Source organism: Bos taurus, chromosome 15 (assembly GCF_002263795.3).
Source record: "Bos taurus isolate L1 Dominette 01449 registration number 42190680 breed Hereford chromosome 15, ARS-UCD2.0, whole genome shotgun sequence".
Taxonomy (NCBI): Eukaryota; Metazoa; Chordata; class Mammalia; order Artiodactyla; family Bovidae; genus Bos; species Bos taurus.
The window spans coordinates 65,177,765-65,194,836 of NC_037342.1; the positions used below are offsets into that span (position 1 = coordinate 65,177,765).

Consider the following 17,072-nt stretch of genomic DNA (forward strand, 5'->3'; position numbering starts at 1 on the left):
AGTGGTTTGCCATTCCTTCCTCCAGTGGGCCACTTCTTGTCAGAACTCTTCACTATGACCCGTCTGTCTTGGGTGGCCCTGCATGGCATGGCTTTTAGCTTCATGGAGTTACACATGCCCCTTCGCCATGACAAGGCAGTGATCCATGAAGGGTGGCAGAGGATGAGATGGTTGGATAGCATCACCAATTCAATGGACTTGAACTTGGGCAAACTCCGGGAGATGGCGGCAAATGGTGAGGGACAGAGAGGACCGGCGTGTTGCAGTCCAGACACAGTCAGTCACAACTTAGCGACTGAACAACAACAGCACCCTTATGTAACTTCATACATTCCTAAGGGGATCTCTTGAGATTTAAGCTCCATACTTTGAGGCGAGAGTAAGCATTTCCTGAGAGCCCACCAAACGCCAGACACTCTGCTAGTGCTGTGTACATTTCTAATTTAAATATCTAAATAGCTCACTGAAAGTATTTATATACCCAACAAACAGATGGGAAAGTTGAGAGCTAAAGAGTAAGTAACTACAACAAGGTCATCCTGGTCAGTCTGACTCCAACATCTCTGTCGTATTCACTGGACCAGCTGCTTCTGAAAAAGCTGAGTTGTCTTTTTTTTTTTTTTTTTTGAGGATGAGGGAATAGGTTCCGAGCACCCTCATCTTGCAACACCACAGGTTCTCCCTAGTCATTAGACATTTAGATTGTGATTTTACATATTTTCTACTTGGGTCTGAGAGTTTGCTTTTGCTCATGACCCCTGGCTGAAAGAGACTGAGGGACTGAAAACTTCTCTCAAGTTCAGCCCCATTATAATGAACCTCTTGGACAGTAGGAACCTAGTCTTCTGATTTATCATTAGTGGAATAATACAGGAGCCCACAAAATATAAATAGATGGTAATGAATGCAATATTAATTATTGTCTCTGCTGTCACTCACCTTTGGAGGTGTCAATTTGGTCGGTGTAGGCAGGAGCCCCTGAGTTGTATGGACGATCCTGATGCTGCATTAGGGCAGAGCAAGGATACATGGGTCAGAAAAGGCTGAGTGCCTGCAGGGGCAGGGATGGGTGACCGATCTGGGCAGGCTGCCGTGCCTCACCTCTGATGCATCTTCAGCAGCATCTCCTTATTCTGTTTTAAAGTTGGGGGTTCCATGATAGTGGAAAAAGTTCTCACAGTTAAGTAATACATTAAAATAACCTCTATAATTGTAAGAAACTCTTGCCCACACAAAAAAGAAGAAAATATAGGCTGCGAGAAGGTGGTCTGGAAGTGGAGAACTTTTGCCTTGTCTGTTCTGTTGTGAGACGGAGGAACGAGCCTTCCTGAAGACCCTGATGGAAATGTTGTTTAGACGCTCAAAGCAGTTTGATTCAAGAAGCAAAGTGCTTATGCCAACAGTGGAGTTGGCGTTAAGTCAGGGCACCATGTAAAGTTGTCTGGGAGGAGAGATAAGGCCAGAAAGAGAGTAATAAGATATAGGTGAAGCAGAAGAAACGGGTCAGGAGTGCGTTTAAAAAGGCAAGAATCGCGATGTCTTGGAGAATAATTAAAATATGAGAGGAAAGTTCAGAACACTTATCTTTGGTGCATTGGTGATGCATCCAGATGCCTGAGGTGTATTTGTGGGTGTGTGTGCACATATGTATACATGCATTGGGTCATTTTTTTCCCCAGAAATGGTGAACTACCCGCCACTACTCCAGCACCAAGTTTATCCCCACCTCAGCAGGCAAGTAGGACGTTCCATTGGCAGAGAATATTCTCAGTGTGTAGGCACAAATGTGACGGCAAAAGACATGGTCAAAAAGTGCTTACATGGCTGTTAAGACAGCTGTCAGTGTCAGACCTTCCAAATGGAACTCAAGTGCTACCTTCAGAGCCCAGGAAGCTGCCTCCCAGAGGATTTGTAGACCCTTGAGAAGTAGATCTAAGAAAGATGGAAAGATTTTGGAAGCACAGCTCTTAGGAGGGAGTAGGATGTGAGGCAAGATGATATTTATTAATCCTAGTTCCTTATTTAATTCTAGGCAGCCCCTTAGCCAGATAATTCTTTACATCAGCCCCCTCCTCTCACCAGAGTTTCTTGTTCCTGTCAATTCTAGAGTAATATTCTTGTGTGGCTCTCACTAAATTGCCACATTCTGCCCTGGAGGTAATTCCATGTCATCAAGAGGGGATGATAGACAGAAACATATATAAACACACATTTGCTTTCAAAAATAAATATAGGGCCTCTAGTTAAAAGGTGCTGTGTAAAGTAAGCCAGCATCCTTTTTTTTTTTTTTTTTTCCCCACAGCAAGCACGGTGCTCTCATTAACCTTGTAACCACAGCCTGTGTTGGTATTAAGACTCGACCCCTTAGGGCTTGATACTTGGCTCAGAGAGATTCTTTGCCTTGGCCTTGGTGTAGGAACTAAGGTCCCTGGGGTTCACTGATTCTGAGATGTGGATCTCCTGGTAGACTTTTCAACTGAACCCAGGGTCCCCAGGTCACTGCACACAATCCGGCTTGGTTTGCTCTGCCCCACTCTTTCTTTTATGGGAACTAGCATTGCAGCTTGACCCAAGGCCTCTGTGTCTTTGCACAGGTCTGAGACAGTGTTACAGACTTGAAACCAGGAAGGTTTCTCTTCAGAGTAATTGACTTTGCAGAGTTGGTTCCAGTTCTCGGTATTATCTCAATCTTGACCTGAGGGCAGGCTGCTTTGCCTCTCTGTTTTATGTCTTCGCATCCTTAAAACCTAGGCAGTCAGCTTTTTCTCATCACCTCATTGCCTCCCTTGGTCTTTATCAGTCTCCAGGAGATCCTGGGAGCATAGAGCAAATGGAACCTATACTGGGTTAGAACTCTGATGGAATAATGAGACTCTTGCCTGATTTCTCCTCGAGAAGGTTATGACTTTCGAGAAATTAACAATGTGTTCATAAACAGACTGGTATGTTTAATGGTTTTCTGGTTAAACTGTTAAACTTACCCATGAATGACATGCTTGATATGTTTAATGCTCTTGCAGTTGAAGGTCTCATCATCAAATCCAACTTCTGGCATTTTCAGTTAAAAATCAAGTAAGTAAGTAAGTAAGTGAGTGTTAGTCACTCAGTCGTGTCTGACTCTTTGTGACCCCATGGACGGCAGCCTACCAGGCTCCTTTGTCCGTGAGATTTTCCAGGCAAGGATACTGGAGTGGGTTGCCATTTCCTTCTCCAGGGTATCTTCCCAACCCAGGGATCGAACCCAGGTCTCCTGCACTGCAAGCAGATTCTTTACTGACTGAGCTACAAGGAAAGCTCTTGTAGCTTGATTGTAAAAATCAAGACTGCCATCCATTCTATCATCTCTATCTATCTATCCATCAATCTAATTTGATATAAGTGCTGTCTCTTTTACCATAGAGTAAAAGACCTCATACTTTAAAGGAATTTCTCTATGGATGTGATATCCATTGATTCATCTGTCTGTCTATCTTTGTAACCATCCATCTGTCTAATTTGATGTAAGTGGTGTCATATTGAAGTTAACCATAGGGTAAAACACCTCATACTCTGAAGGGATTTCTCTATGGATGTAGCAGGCCTAAAAATCTAGCTTTTTTTTTTTTTTTGATGGAGGAGGAAGATGTTTTTGCTTTTAAGGGAGGTTTAGCTAAGTTTCAAGTAAAGAAAAGAAATAATACTTAATAAGAACCCATTAAGCACCAGATACATTGTTAGGTACTTTGTATATCGGAATGGGTGAATTTAACTCAGATGACCATTATATCTACTACTGCGGGCAGGAATCCCTCAGAAGAAATGGAGTGGCCATCATGGCCAACAAAAGAGTCTGAAATGCAGTACTTGGATGCAATCTCAAAAACGACAGAATGATCTCTGTTCGTTTCCAAGGCAAACCATTCAATATCACAGTAATCCAAGTCTATACCCCAACCAGTAATGCTGAAGAAGCTGAAGTTGAACAGTTCTATAAAGACCTACAAGACCTTTTAGAACTAACACCCAAAAAAGATGTCCTTTTCATTATAGGGGACTGGAATGCAAAAGTAAGAAGTCAAGAAACACCTGGAGTAACAGGCAAATTTGGCCTTGGAATATGGAATGAAGCAGGGCAAAGACTAATAGAGTTTTGCCAAGAAAATGCACTGGTCATAACAAACACCCTCTTCCAACAACACAAGAGAAGACTCTATACATGGACATCACCAGAGGGTCAACACCGAAATCAGATTGATTATATTCTTTGCAGCCAAAGATGGAGAAGCTCTATACAGTCAGCAAAAACAAGACCAGGAGCTGACTGTGGCTCAGACCATGAACTCCTTATTGCCAAATTCAGACTTAAATTGAAGAAAGTAGGGAAAACCACTAGACCATTCAGGTATGACCTAAATCAAATCCCTTACGATTATACAGTGGAAGTGAGAAATAGATTTAAGGGCCTAGATCTGGTAAATAGAGTGCCTGATGAACATGGAATGAGGTTCGTGACATTGTACAGGAGACAGGGATCAAGACCATTCCCATGGAAAAGAAATGCAAAAAAGCAAAATGGCTGTCTGGGGAGGCCTTACAAATAGCTGTGAAAAGAAGAGAAGTGAAAAGCAAAGGAGAAAAGGAAAGATAGAAACATCTGAATGCAGAGTTCCAAAGAATAGCAAGAAGAGATAAGAAAGCCTTCTTCAGCAATCAATGCAAAGAAATAGAGGAAAACAACAGAATGGGAAAGACTAGGGATCTCTTCAAGAAAATCAGAGATACCAAAGGAACATTTCATGCAAAGATGAGCTCGATAAAGGACAGAAATGGTATGGACCTAACAGAAGCAGAAGATATTAAGAAGAGATGGCAAGAATACACAGAAGAACTGTACAAAAAAGATCTTCACAACCCAGATAGTCACGATGGTGTGATCACTGACCTAGAGCCAGACATCCTGGAATGTGAAGTCAAGTGGGCCTTAGAAAGCATCACTACGAACAAAGCTAGTGGAGGTGATGGAATTCCAGTTGAGCTATTTCAAATCCTGAAAGATGGTGCTGTGAAAATGCTGCACTCAATATGCCAGCAAATTTGGAAAACTCAGCAGTGGCCACAGGACTGGAAAAGGTCAGTTTTCATTCCAATCCCAAAGAAAGGCAATGCCAAAGAATGCTCAAACTACCACACAATTGCACTCATCTCACACGCTAGTAAAGTAATGCTCAAAATTCTCCAAGCCAGGCTTCAGCAATATGTGAACCATGAACTTCCTGATGTTCAAGCTGGTTTTAGAAAAGGCAGAGGAACCAGAGATCAAGTTGCCAACATCTGCTGGATCATGGAAAAAGCAAGAGAGTTCCAGAAAAACATCTCTTTCTGCTTTATTGACTATGACAAAGCCTTTGACTGTGTGGATCACAATAAACTGTGGAAAATTCTGAAAGAGATGGGAATACCAGACCACCTGATCTGCCTCTTGAGAAATTCGTATGCAGGTCAGGAAGCAACAGTTAGAACTGGACATGGAACAACAGACTGGGTCCAAATAGGAAAAGGAGTTTGTCAAGGCTGTATATTGTCACCCTGTTTATTTAACTTATATGCAGAGTACATCATGAGAAACGTTGGACTGGAAGAAACACAAACTGGAATCAAGATTGCCAGGAGAAATCTCAATAACCTCAGATATGCAGATGACACCACCCTTATGGCAGAAAGTGAAGAGGAACTCAAAAGCCTCTTGATGAAAGTGAAAGTGGAGAGTGAAAAAGTTGGCTTAAAGCTCAACATTCAGAAAACGAAGATCATGGCATCCAGTCCCACCACTTCATGACAAATAGATGGGGAAACAGTGGAAACAGTGTCAGACTTTATTTTTCTGGGCCACAAAATCACTACAGATGGTGACTGCAGCCATGAAATTAAAAGACACTTACTCCTTGGAAGGAAAGTTATGACCAGCCTAGATAGCATATTCAAAAGCAGAGACATTACTTTGCCAACAAAGGTTCATCTAGTCAAGGCTATGGTTTTTCGTATGGTCACGTATGGATGTGAGAGTTGGACTGTGAAGAAGGCTGAGTGCCGAAGAATTGATGCTTTGAACTGTGGCGTTGGAGAAGACTCTTGAGAGTCCGTTGGACTGCAAGGAGATCCAACCAGTCCATTCTGAAGGAGATCAGCCCTGGGATTTCTTTGGAAGGAATGATGCTAAAGCTGAAACTCCAGTACTTTGGCCACCTCATGTGAAGAGTTGACTCATTGGAAAAGACTCTGATGCTGGGAGGGATTGGGGGCAGGAGGAGAAGGGGACGACAGAGGATGAGATGGTTGGATGGCATCACTGACTTGATGGATGTAAGTCTGAGTGAACTCTGGGAGTTGGTGATGGACAGGGCGGCCTGGCGTGCTGTGATTCATGGGGTTGCAAAGAGTCGGACACGACTGAGCAACTGATCTGATCTGATCTGATATATACATAAAGACTCCACAAATAAAGTGGTTTATGAGAATGGGGTGACATCGTTCCTTCCCCTTTCATCATTTCCATCCTCAAATGTCTCTTTTCAGGAATGCCTTTAATGAAGTAGTCCTCTGATAGAAAATGAGCAGGGTAAGAGTGGATGAAGACATTGGAGATGTAACTGGAACTCTTCAACTAGAAATATTAATAAAAGAGCCTGCAATTAAAAGTGGCTGGGACTAGACCTGAGAATCACATCACTTTTGGAGTTGTTTTTGAAGTTAACCACTTCTTGATTACACACCCCCTACCTCCCACATATACCCCTGGTTAATATCAGGCAAAACTGTAAAGAAGATCAAGTTTGCTTCCTGGCGTTACACTGGTACTCATAACACCCCACCATCCCTTCCCACAAACACACACACACACGCACACCTGCACACACACATGTGCACACATACACATGGCACCCCCCTGAAGTGGGTGGGGCTGCTAGTTCAGATTGCTCATGATTCATCCTTTAAGCAAAACCCAGTCTGCTCCCTGAGGGCCTTGCTCTCAGATCTGGAGCTGATAGACTAATTAGGGCTAATGTGATAATGGGCAATAATGACATTTACTGTGTGTATCAGATATTTGTGTTTTAACAAGGCCTTTGGAAAACACGCAGGTTGAAGGTAGGGAATGGTGGGAATGTTTAGTGAAAGCCAGGGAGATAGACGCGTTTTTCAGAGCCCCCTTAAACTGTACTTCCAAAACTTTCAAAATCTTCAGGACCTGCCTGAGTTCTGAGACCCTCCTGCACCTACCCTCCCACCAAGTCTTTGACACCTTCCAGAACCTCAGCAAACACGGTGCCCACACTAGGACAACCAGCAAAAAAAGACTGCTACCGTCCACTTACTAGTCCATCTCCTGTTGGGCAATGGCTTACTTTTTGTTCTATTCAGTCGTTGCCCATATACGGACTTTCCTTTTTTGTACAAGGAACTTCTTGGTTTTGATCACAAAATCTTTGTCTCTTTGCCAAAACCCAAATTCCCTTTCCCCTCCCATAGAGGGGAGGCCTGGTGAGTTAAAGAAATCCGCTTAGACACTTAGCTCATGCCAGGCCGGTGTCCACGGAGACCCAAGGGAGAAAGTTCATAGTATTTTTCCTTGCCAGGAGCTGACACTCACCTAAATTGGAGGAGGGGCGTCTGTGAGCCAGTAAAGCAGGCCCTTGGCCAGGGGGGTGGGAATTGTGTGGATATTTGAAATCCATGGATCCTCCCTCAAATTCCATCTTCTTGCCCAAAGTGTGTTGTTATATTTCTAGTTTCAGCATCTTGGTTTTTCTCTCTCGAGCTCCTATAGGGAGGGTTGATTTATAGTTAAAAAACAAAAGACCATGGAAGTGTCAAGAGGAAGAATCTGGCTAAGCAGACAACCAGATAGTCAGGCTTTTGCGTTGTTGACAGCTGACTCTTCTACTTTGTCAACTCAGGGTAGACTCTCCCTCCCAGGACCCTTCCTTCAAATTTTCCAAAGCTCACTACTGGGACCAGGGCGATGGGCTTTTCAAAGTCCACTGAAATTACCAAGGGTCCATGTCAAGGAGGTAATCATGGTGCCTGGAGAAAGAATTTATGCTTCCAGCAACCTGGCCGGGAGCCCCATAAAAACTTGCTGTCTGTGTGGCAGGGAAAAGATCTTGATGATGAACCAGAGTGGACTGAACACAAATTAGTATATGAAGACAGAGGTTTAAGAGAGCCCCTGAATCCCCTATACCACCATCTCCTCCAGATTTGAGCTTCTGCTCACATCGCATTTACATTCTCCCCTCCTGGTGGTGTCTTTGGGGAGCAAGCCTGGTGTTTTTCACCTGAAACACCCTTTAAGCTGAAAAGAACAGTCACCACCAAATCAATTCCTCATCCATTAACAGGTTGTCTCTCTGTTCTCGAGACACAGGCATAACCTGGTTAGACCTGTTTTGTTTGAACACTAACGTGTGAGTTGGCCAAATGCAAATGAGCAAATGTTTGTAATCCTTTATTTTATTTTTTTAAAGGGCCCGGCAGCCAATCAGAAGAGGGGGAAGTGACTTAGGGAATTCCCGGTTGGTGGCTTATTGCTTAACATCCTACAAAATGATTTAAAATTATTGTCATGTGCATTGATCTTCACTCTGATGAGGGCTCAGACGTGATAACACTCCCGGTTCCCTGTCCCCGTTCAAGCTGGCGTGAGTGCTTCTAGCAGTCTTCCCTCCATTCGCCACAGCTATTGGATTTTCCACCCAGAATCTTTAGGTAGATGAGGTAAGTCCTTACTTTTAAACCTGTTAAATCTGGAATTTAAATACCTGAGTGGAAAGAGAAACCTGCCTTGAATCAGACAGAGGTAAATAAGAGACTCCCGGAGGCAGCTGGCAGGAAGTGAACGTGCCTCAGCTCTGTTCACCTCCCTGGGTCGTCTTAGGATTTGATTTTGGAGGGCGGCAGGCTGATTTTGAGTGCTATCTGAACTCCCTGCATGGAGTCTGGGCTTCCAATCACTGAATTTAAAAGTCCCCTGGTTTCCCTCTCTTTTTGTGACAAAGCCATTTCCCTGGATTGAATTGTGAAATTCTGAAAGCTGGGACAGGTTCTTCTCAGTGACGAACTGGTTGGCTAAATTGCTGTTGGGGCTCAGAACACACATTCTCATTTTCTAGAGATGTCTTCTGTTGGTGATTTTCCTGACTCATTCCATTAGTTGTAGGCAAAGGCAGATTCATCTTCAGTATATTCTGGTGTTGGAAAATGGCTGGAAACAGGCAAAGGTGTATGCACTCAAATTAGAAAAAGTGTTCAGGCAGCGTGGGTAGGCAAGGGTATTGGGGAGCGTGGCACACCTCTGTCCAGAAAACAATAACAATTTTGGCAAAGAGTTTTGCCATATCATAAGGGGACAGACCAGCCCTTTGTTCCATGACAGGACACTGTGACCAGACAGGCAGACGTGAGTCAGCGGCACCAAATGTCTTCTAAGACAGGGGTTCTTTTGATTTTGTTTGGTCACAATGGAGAAGTATTGGCCTCCATGTGGATAGAACTGGAAACGGTGGGTAGACCATCTTTTTGTTGGTAATGGCGATGCCGATTCAGAAAGTGACATTTTCACCATCTGTCTTTGGCAAGATTTAGCATATTGCTGGGATGGTGGGCGCATGATCTTGTTACAATGAAGCGTAAGCTGCTGGGCCTAAGTTCACAGGTGTCTCGTGACACTGACCTTAATAACAGGGATAAAGGGAGTGAATGTTTGGACTGGAGAACTTTTCAATGGAATGTCTAGTTCAGGAGTTTGTTCTGTAGGCATGATTGTGAGGATGTGTTTAGATAGAGCTTTTCATTGCATAAAAGTGTAGTTGGGGCTCATGAGTGGCCACGTGCTAATTCCACTGAAGTCAAGGGAAGAGTTGATTTCCAACAGGAGAGATGAAGTTGTGTTATTAGGAAGAATTTTAGGGGTAAGGGATACTACCAGGAAAGGCTCTTAAGAGACTTTAAGAATGATTTTATGTAGCCCTATAAAAGTGAATAATCTTTAATTCTAAAAAAAAGGAGAATGACTTTAAAAGCTGCATTTGGATTTTGTAGAAGGCTGCATTTAATCTTCTTTTTGAGGACTTGAGTCCAAAGACTATGAAATAACTCATCAGATTCATCTTTTTATAACCTGAAATTGTGTAGGATTACATTATTTCTGCACCATCACTAATGGCTTATGTGGACAGACTTTAAAAAACAGTGGAACATGAAATGAAGGTCGTTTGAAAATGTGTGATCACATTTGAAAGAATAATAAATATAATGGAGATAATCCTCCATATTTCCAAACTATTTTATAGAGGCACTTTAGAAGAAACATTGAGGGAACAACTGTGCTTTCAGTTCTCGTGCGTTACTGTTCAAGATGGTGGCATTATTTGGAAACTTTTTAGGGTGATTGTGGGGAGTGTGATGCCTTAGATCCAGGCCTTGTACATATGAAAAATCTCAAATTCAATTATATTTTTTCTTTTGAGTTAAAAAGCATCTATTTGTTAAATTCAAACAATGCCTTTTTGATTTTTTTTTTGCTTTTTTAAAAAAAATATACTGTGTCTGCCCCCAGATGGAAATGCCTTGGGTCTTTCTGGACCTCTGAGAAGTCTTGTGTTCACACTCATGATTCCACATTTGTGCTCCCTTTAACTCACTAACTTTATGCAGATCCTCTTTCAGTACATTTTTGATGATTTCAAAGGCCGAGACAAAATGGAAACTGAGAGGCTAAACTATTTACTCAACTGCATTCAGTTAGCTAACCAGAAACTAGAAGGGACTCATATCAGGTCCTAGGCCAGAATGTGAGTGCTGTGGGCCAAAGTTCACTTCTAGGAAGTAGAATTTAGTGTTGTGGATTCTTGTAAGGTTTTATTTCTTCCTTATCCCCACCTACTCCCCACCCCTAAATTAAGGTTAGCCCTGAATTGTGTTCTTTAGACCATCTTGCTTTTTGAAAACTCAGTGTAGGAACCCTGTTTAATGTTCAAGCATCAAGCCCAGTCGCAGAGGTTTACACGAATCATTCCAAAGTGGTTCAGTCTTTGCCTCGCTTCCTCCAGTTAGAGTCCTCCCGAAGTGCTTTGGAACAGATGGGGTTTTCAAAGACCTCTGGGAGACGGGTGGGGTGGATACTGAGAACGCCGTGGTAGAAACTGCTAACACAGTTGAGAAGCAACGCCACGGTTTGGAGGAATCAAATACAAAGTCGGAACGTGATTTTCGGTGATAACCTTTTTCTGCCGTTTCAGACCATTTCTCTTGTTAAGATCCCTCTCTGGTAGAATTGAAGTGACAATCATTTCTGTTGTGGGTGAGGCCCCAGTTGGGAGGCTTCAGCTCCATGCAGCTTTGGTGTTGGAGACCTGGCTTCTCACCCTGGTTGTGTTACCGGGTAACCGACCGTGCTGAGCTCTTAGCCGGGGTGAGGCACGCCGGCAGTGCGCGGCGGGTGGTCGTCTGAAGACTGAGGCAGGACGGCAGCCCTGTCATGTTGGGGTTCTCTTAAATCCGTTGCACAATCACTGAAGCGACAGGGAAGATAATAAACTTTATTTAATATGCTCTTATCTAATTTTTCATAATAGGATTTTAAATCATATGATTTGTTTTGAGGAGCAGCAATTGTGCTCTTATTAGATATGTGTGACTATTATGTTTATTTAAATCAGACAGGGCTTTAGAGCCCCAGGCTATTAAGCTGTGCAGGAAATACGGTGCAGTGAGGGAGACTGGGTCATGTTCAGATGGAACGTATATTCAAGCCAAGTGGCTTTGACGTCAGGAAGCTAAGATGTGCCAGAGTAGAAGTTTTCATGGATCCCTCAGAGTTATTTGATTAAAGAATTATTGGACTTCAGAAGGAAAAAAAAAATGTCTTTACGAATTCTCCTTGAAGAATTCCAGACTCATGTTTTTGAGTGATGGGAGCACAATGTAGACAAGGCAGGGTGTAGGACAGTCCCGGACTGGCATTGAGGAGACCTGGTTTTTGTAGTCCCAGCAAAACTATGTGCCCATAGCAACACACACCACCTCTCTGGGCTTTTGATCCCTCATTTTGAAACCTGATCATCCTGAAGATACACTTCGGTCCTCAGAACCTGGTGACTGGGGAAAGCTAGCTACGTCTAGAGGTCAGCAGGTTTAACTTGAGGCTGTGAAAGCTGAGAATGGGATGAGAGATGCCCTCCTAAGGATGAGACAGGAAAGAAGACCAGTCGGAACTCAAGTCGGAACGGCTTCCTTGGGGTCTTCAGAATTTTGGCCCAGGGATATGCCTGGTGGAGGTACTGCAGACTGGATACCGGGCGACTTTCCTAGGGGTGCTTGAGTCAGTTCCCATGACAATATCCCGTCTTTATCAATTGTCTCATTTATCCGGAGTCAGTGTGAGTATAGAAGCAGATGCAGCTGACTGTTTTGTGACCACTGGAAGCCGCTGGTGTACCCGGGTAGGCACTCTAATGCCCTCTTCTGTAAAACCCCAAAGCAGCTGGCTGAAAGGTGGATATTCAGGCCCCCATGGAGGCCACTCAGACTGTGTGGTGCTGGTCAGCTCACTTGACTGATTGTCCATGAATTACTGGGTAGATTGGATGGGTGTGGGCTCACCTCCTACAGAGGAAGACCTGAGGGGTCATCAGAAGAGGAACATGGCTGGCCCAGCCACTGAGCAGCCCACCTGGAGAGTCCAGTCTTTACAGAGGCCCTCGGCCTGAGTCTGGAAAAATCAGAGCTTGTAATAGAGTCAAGCAGGATGGCCCATTTAAAGAGGCTCCCAGGGCTCTAATTGGCCTTGTTTTAAAAGAGATACCCTGTAAAATACTCCTTTGAAAATTGATTTCACTAGCACCTAACCACATTCTGTCTTTGGTCTGTTTTACGGGGCTGAGCCCCTTGTTCTGGTTCATTGGATTCATATTATGTCTTCTCTTCCAATTTTCCCCAACACCCTGGCCCTAAGAGTTTCCTTCCTGTCCTTTTTCAGCAGCATCTTTGTTATTATTAAGGGTATCTGTCTATTTTAAATATGACCAGCATTTTAAACATGCTTCATACATTCCAAACATGCCTCTGATGAAAACCAAGTCCCAAATCAAAAGGAGCCAACAGGCCTACTATAATATTTTGATTACTGGACTATTAGACTACCGCACGAACCCCACTATTATAATAACTACTTATTTTTACTTTTGTAGGTCCTTGTCCAGGTGCACACTTTTTTTTTTTTTTGATGTTGTGATTGTGGTGAGTTTAAAAGTTCCTATTTAGCCACGTACCCCTCACTCTGTATCATAGTCACCACACAAACGGCCTTGGGGGTTAGGGCTTTATGGGCGTGATTGTGGGGAATTTAGAAGTTCCTCTTCAGCCACATACCCCTCACTCTATGTCATAGACACCACATAAAGGGCCTCTGGGGCTAGACCTTTATTGGTCCCATTGTGGATTTGAGAAATTTCAGCTCACCTGCCATCCCTTTCTTGACCTCATGCAGACTTCTTCCCAAAGTCTATCAAGTCTCTGTTGGAATATGAAAGAGGTCTTCTATTTCTAAATATGACAATGGGGCTTGGAGCATATGACTGTCCCAAAGAGATTTTTGGGGGATCCCTTTGAGGAACCTTTAAAAAAATTCTCTCATAAGGACTAATGATATATTCTATTGGAGGAGGTAAGTGGGGCCTGAAAGGTGAAGATTACGTCAGCCTGTCTCCATGGGTATCTACTGACAAGACTTGTTTTCTTCGCAGCTGGACTTGAGATTTGGCCTCAATTCAGCCTCTGCCTCAATCATGTCCACTGAGAAAATCAGAGGACACCTAGCTTACCTTTCTAACGCCCTTGACCAGAGGCTGTGGCTTGAGGAACATGGGTGAAATGCAGACTTTGGCTGCTTCTGTCTCTCAAGAGGCAGGAGGCTCTGGGTTTTTGTTGCCTGGAAGCAGTTGGAATGTGGTAGAAAGAACACGAGGTTAAAGTTAGAACACCTGGGTTCACATTCGACTCTGTCACTGAGCAGCTGAATGACACTGGATGAATTATCTAAGCTCCAGAATATAAGTTTCCTCACCTGGAAAATGGGGGTAATAACATCTGCACAGGCTGTTATAAGGATTAAATTAGACAAAGAATCTGAAAGCATCCGGACCCATGCTTGTGAGTAAACAATTAGTAATTGTGGAATGAGTTGGAGGATCAGTCCTCAACCTGGGTGTTTTCAGTGAGTCTCTCTTGAGAAGGAGTGGCTGGATAATTCTGGGATTTTGTTTGTCAAAATGATCGACGTTGGCTCTGTGCTGTGACCTTGGGGAAGAAAGGCAGCGGGGTTTTCAGTGGGGAAGGTGGGCAGCAAGGAGGTAGGATGAGCTCTGTGGAGGGGGATCTCTTAGTGGAGCCTTGTATTGAGCTGGCTGCAAACCACCACCCACGGGAGCCTCAAGGAAGACTTGGGATAGGTACATAGCACGTTTTTTTTTATCCTGTCTTGATGTCTGGCATGTAGAGGCCTCCAGAAGAAACTGATCTCCTTCCCGGCAGTCCACATGACTAGTCACAACTTTATATATGTTGCCCACCCCTTAAATTCTTGAGAGTCTCCAGATACTTACTGGCCACGGCAGTTAAGGCATTAATTACTCTGGGTATTCTAGAGGCTTTGAAAAAAATTCCTACTTATTTTGGCAAGGCAGTATGGGATCTACCTCCTGTAAATTGTTCAAATGAGGCTTCTGGCCATGTAGAGGTGGTAGCTAGAGGCTCTTTGAATTAAACAAGCAGCCCTTGCTACAAAAACAGGAAAGGTTTCTAACCCGGGATCCAAGGATCTCTTAGTGTCCATGGGAGAAATCAGAGGCTTTGTGGACTTGGATGTGAAAACAAATAAAATTTTTACTTTCAGTAATTTAAAATTTAATATTCAATGTGAATTCGATTCAATTTCAGTACGAGTGTGGCATACTAAACTCTTCAGTAGCAATAGCTGTAACTGATTATCATGCAGAGAAATTACAGATATTTTTATATCACATTGCACTTGCTACAGATGTCTTAAAATATCAATATTCATCACTACTTTGATGTCATGGAAGTTGTTGAACCTGCACTAGCTATTCTTGCTTAATGTACTAAGAAAGAAGCTTAGTACATTAGTACACTATCACTAACTCAATGGGCATGAGTTTCGGCAAACTCCGGGAGACGGTGAAGGGCAGGGAAGCCTGGAGTGCGGCAGTCCATCAGGTTGCAAAGAGTCAGACACGACTGAGTGACTGAACAACAGCAGAGAAGCACATATATTTTTATGTTATCACACATTTATTTCTAAAAGTATTTTGAAAATTGTATTTCAATATAAACTTCCTTTCTAATCTTAGTATTTTACTTTGTCATTTCAAAAGTGTTATTTTGAGGAGTCCATAATCCTCAGTGGACTGCAAGATGGGTTCACAGTATAAAGAGAAGGCTAAGAGTCCCTAACTTATAGCACTCTCTCACACACGACTGATGAACAGCAGTAGCTAATAAATAGTTTCTATCAGAGTGGGGTGTGTTTTCTTCCCACCCATCGTTCTTGTCTATGGATAGCTTTGGAGTTGTCAAAGGACCCTGGCATCATGAAGATAATAACAATAATAATAATCATGCTAATAATAGCTAACCTTTGTTGAGTGCTGCCGTAAGCCAGGTGCTATTACAGGCATGTTCCATGTCATATTTTGCTTGATTCTCCTAACTCCTTTAGGAGCTTTAGACAGCAAAGTGTCTCCCTGCCTTCCATGATGATAGAGCAAGGGCGTGGGTAAAGGCAAGAGTTGGGACTGACCCCTGGGACAGGGCTGGGGTCAGCGAAATACAGCCACCTCGGTCATACAGGATCCAACACCTAGAAAGCACCTGTGCTTGGCTTAGCACTCTGTTTTTGCTGTCTTGAAGTTCTTAACACATTTGGGACAAGGGGCTCTGGATTTTCCTTTTGCACTGAGTCCTGCCAGTCACGTAGCTGGATATGATGAAATTATTCAAATGTGTGACAACTCCTGATGCTGGGACTCTGCAGGGAGAACCCCGGCTCCTCCTTATCATGCTCATCTAGCTGACCTTGGCTGTTTTGATTTGATCACTTTGAGTGTCAGAGATGTCCACTGAAGCAAGGGGAGGAATACCTGAATAATCAGCTGGAAGGGATTTGATCCCTGGGAAAACCTTTCTGATTGGAAGTCGCTTGCCTTGCTGAGGAGTATTTTCATGTGTTACTTTCCAGAGGGCTTACTTTACAGGTCAGGGAGCTAGAGGAAGCAGAATGAAGTGTGTTCTGGAAGGGAAAATGAGATCTGGTATGCCTAGAGTCTATAGGTCTTGCAGCGAGTCTCTAGAAAGGAATACGACTTTTTGTTTATGGTTGTTTAATGATTGTCTGTACAAAGAGAAAACCCTACTTCTTCTAAAGAGGAGATGCTCTAACAACATGAGAAAATTCATGTATTATTTGTTTCTTAAGTTGCAAAGATGATGCTGGAATGAGTCTAGTGAAGTCCTATCTGTTTTATGGCTATGTTTTTACAAACAGTTGCAGGGTCATGGGTATGATGGAGGTCGGGGAGAACTTTCCTAGACTTCTCAGAGGGATGGAACGCAGGCTCCCAGAGCCCTCCCCTCATTGGCGTGATGTCCATAACACAGTGGGTCTGACATCAGGACTCGTGTGTGATGGCTTAGTCGTCAGATGCTTTTCCAAAGGAGGCCTAATTTCCCCTTAATTTTTCAATTTCCTTGTGATTATTACTGCTCTTTTATCATGGCTAATAAGTCTGAGGTGACTTCAAGCAGCCAAACCCAATTGCTGAGTCAATCTGGGGCTTTCAACTGGAAGCCAGGCTGAAGTTTTGACAGATGGGTTTGGGTGGACATGAACGGGTGTTTCTGTAGCATCCACACAGATGCACACTAAAATAACTTTAACTAAGGGCACAAGGATGCTTAGTATGCTTCACGCTCACATTTGGGGAACAAAAAATTATACAGCTGTACTTAAAGGAGCTCAG

General features: G+C 43.4%; 1 protein-coding gene and 1 long non-coding RNA gene across 5 annotated transcripts in view; one reads left to right on the plus strand and one right to left on the minus strand.

The window, feature by feature from the left end:
• Positions 1–8,472: 8,472 nt before the first annotated feature.
• Positions 8,473–13,948, minus strand: LOC132342357 (uncharacterized). Its single transcript, XR_009490699.1, has 2 exons — positions 13,860–13,948; positions 8,473–9,241 (listed from the first exon to the last, which is right to left on the minus strand). It is a non-coding gene; the product is annotated as an uncharacterized lncRNA (long non-coding RNA).
• Positions 8,619–17,072, plus strand: part of EHF (ETS homologous factor) — an 88,001-nt gene continuing 79,547 nt past the window's right edge. For 2 of the 4 annotated variants that reach the window (XM_015474848.3, XM_024975071.2), the window contains exon 1: positions 9,406–9,538. In XM_015474848.3, coding sequence (XP_015330334.1) covers positions 9,455–9,538 — 84 coding nt within the window. In that variant the 5' untranslated portion in view covers positions 9,406–9,454. Of the gene's footprint in view, positions 8,755–9,405; positions 9,539–14,011; positions 14,188–17,072 lie in introns of those variants that run through there. The other 2 variants (XM_005216373.5, NM_001038036.3) reach the window with 2 other exon arrangements.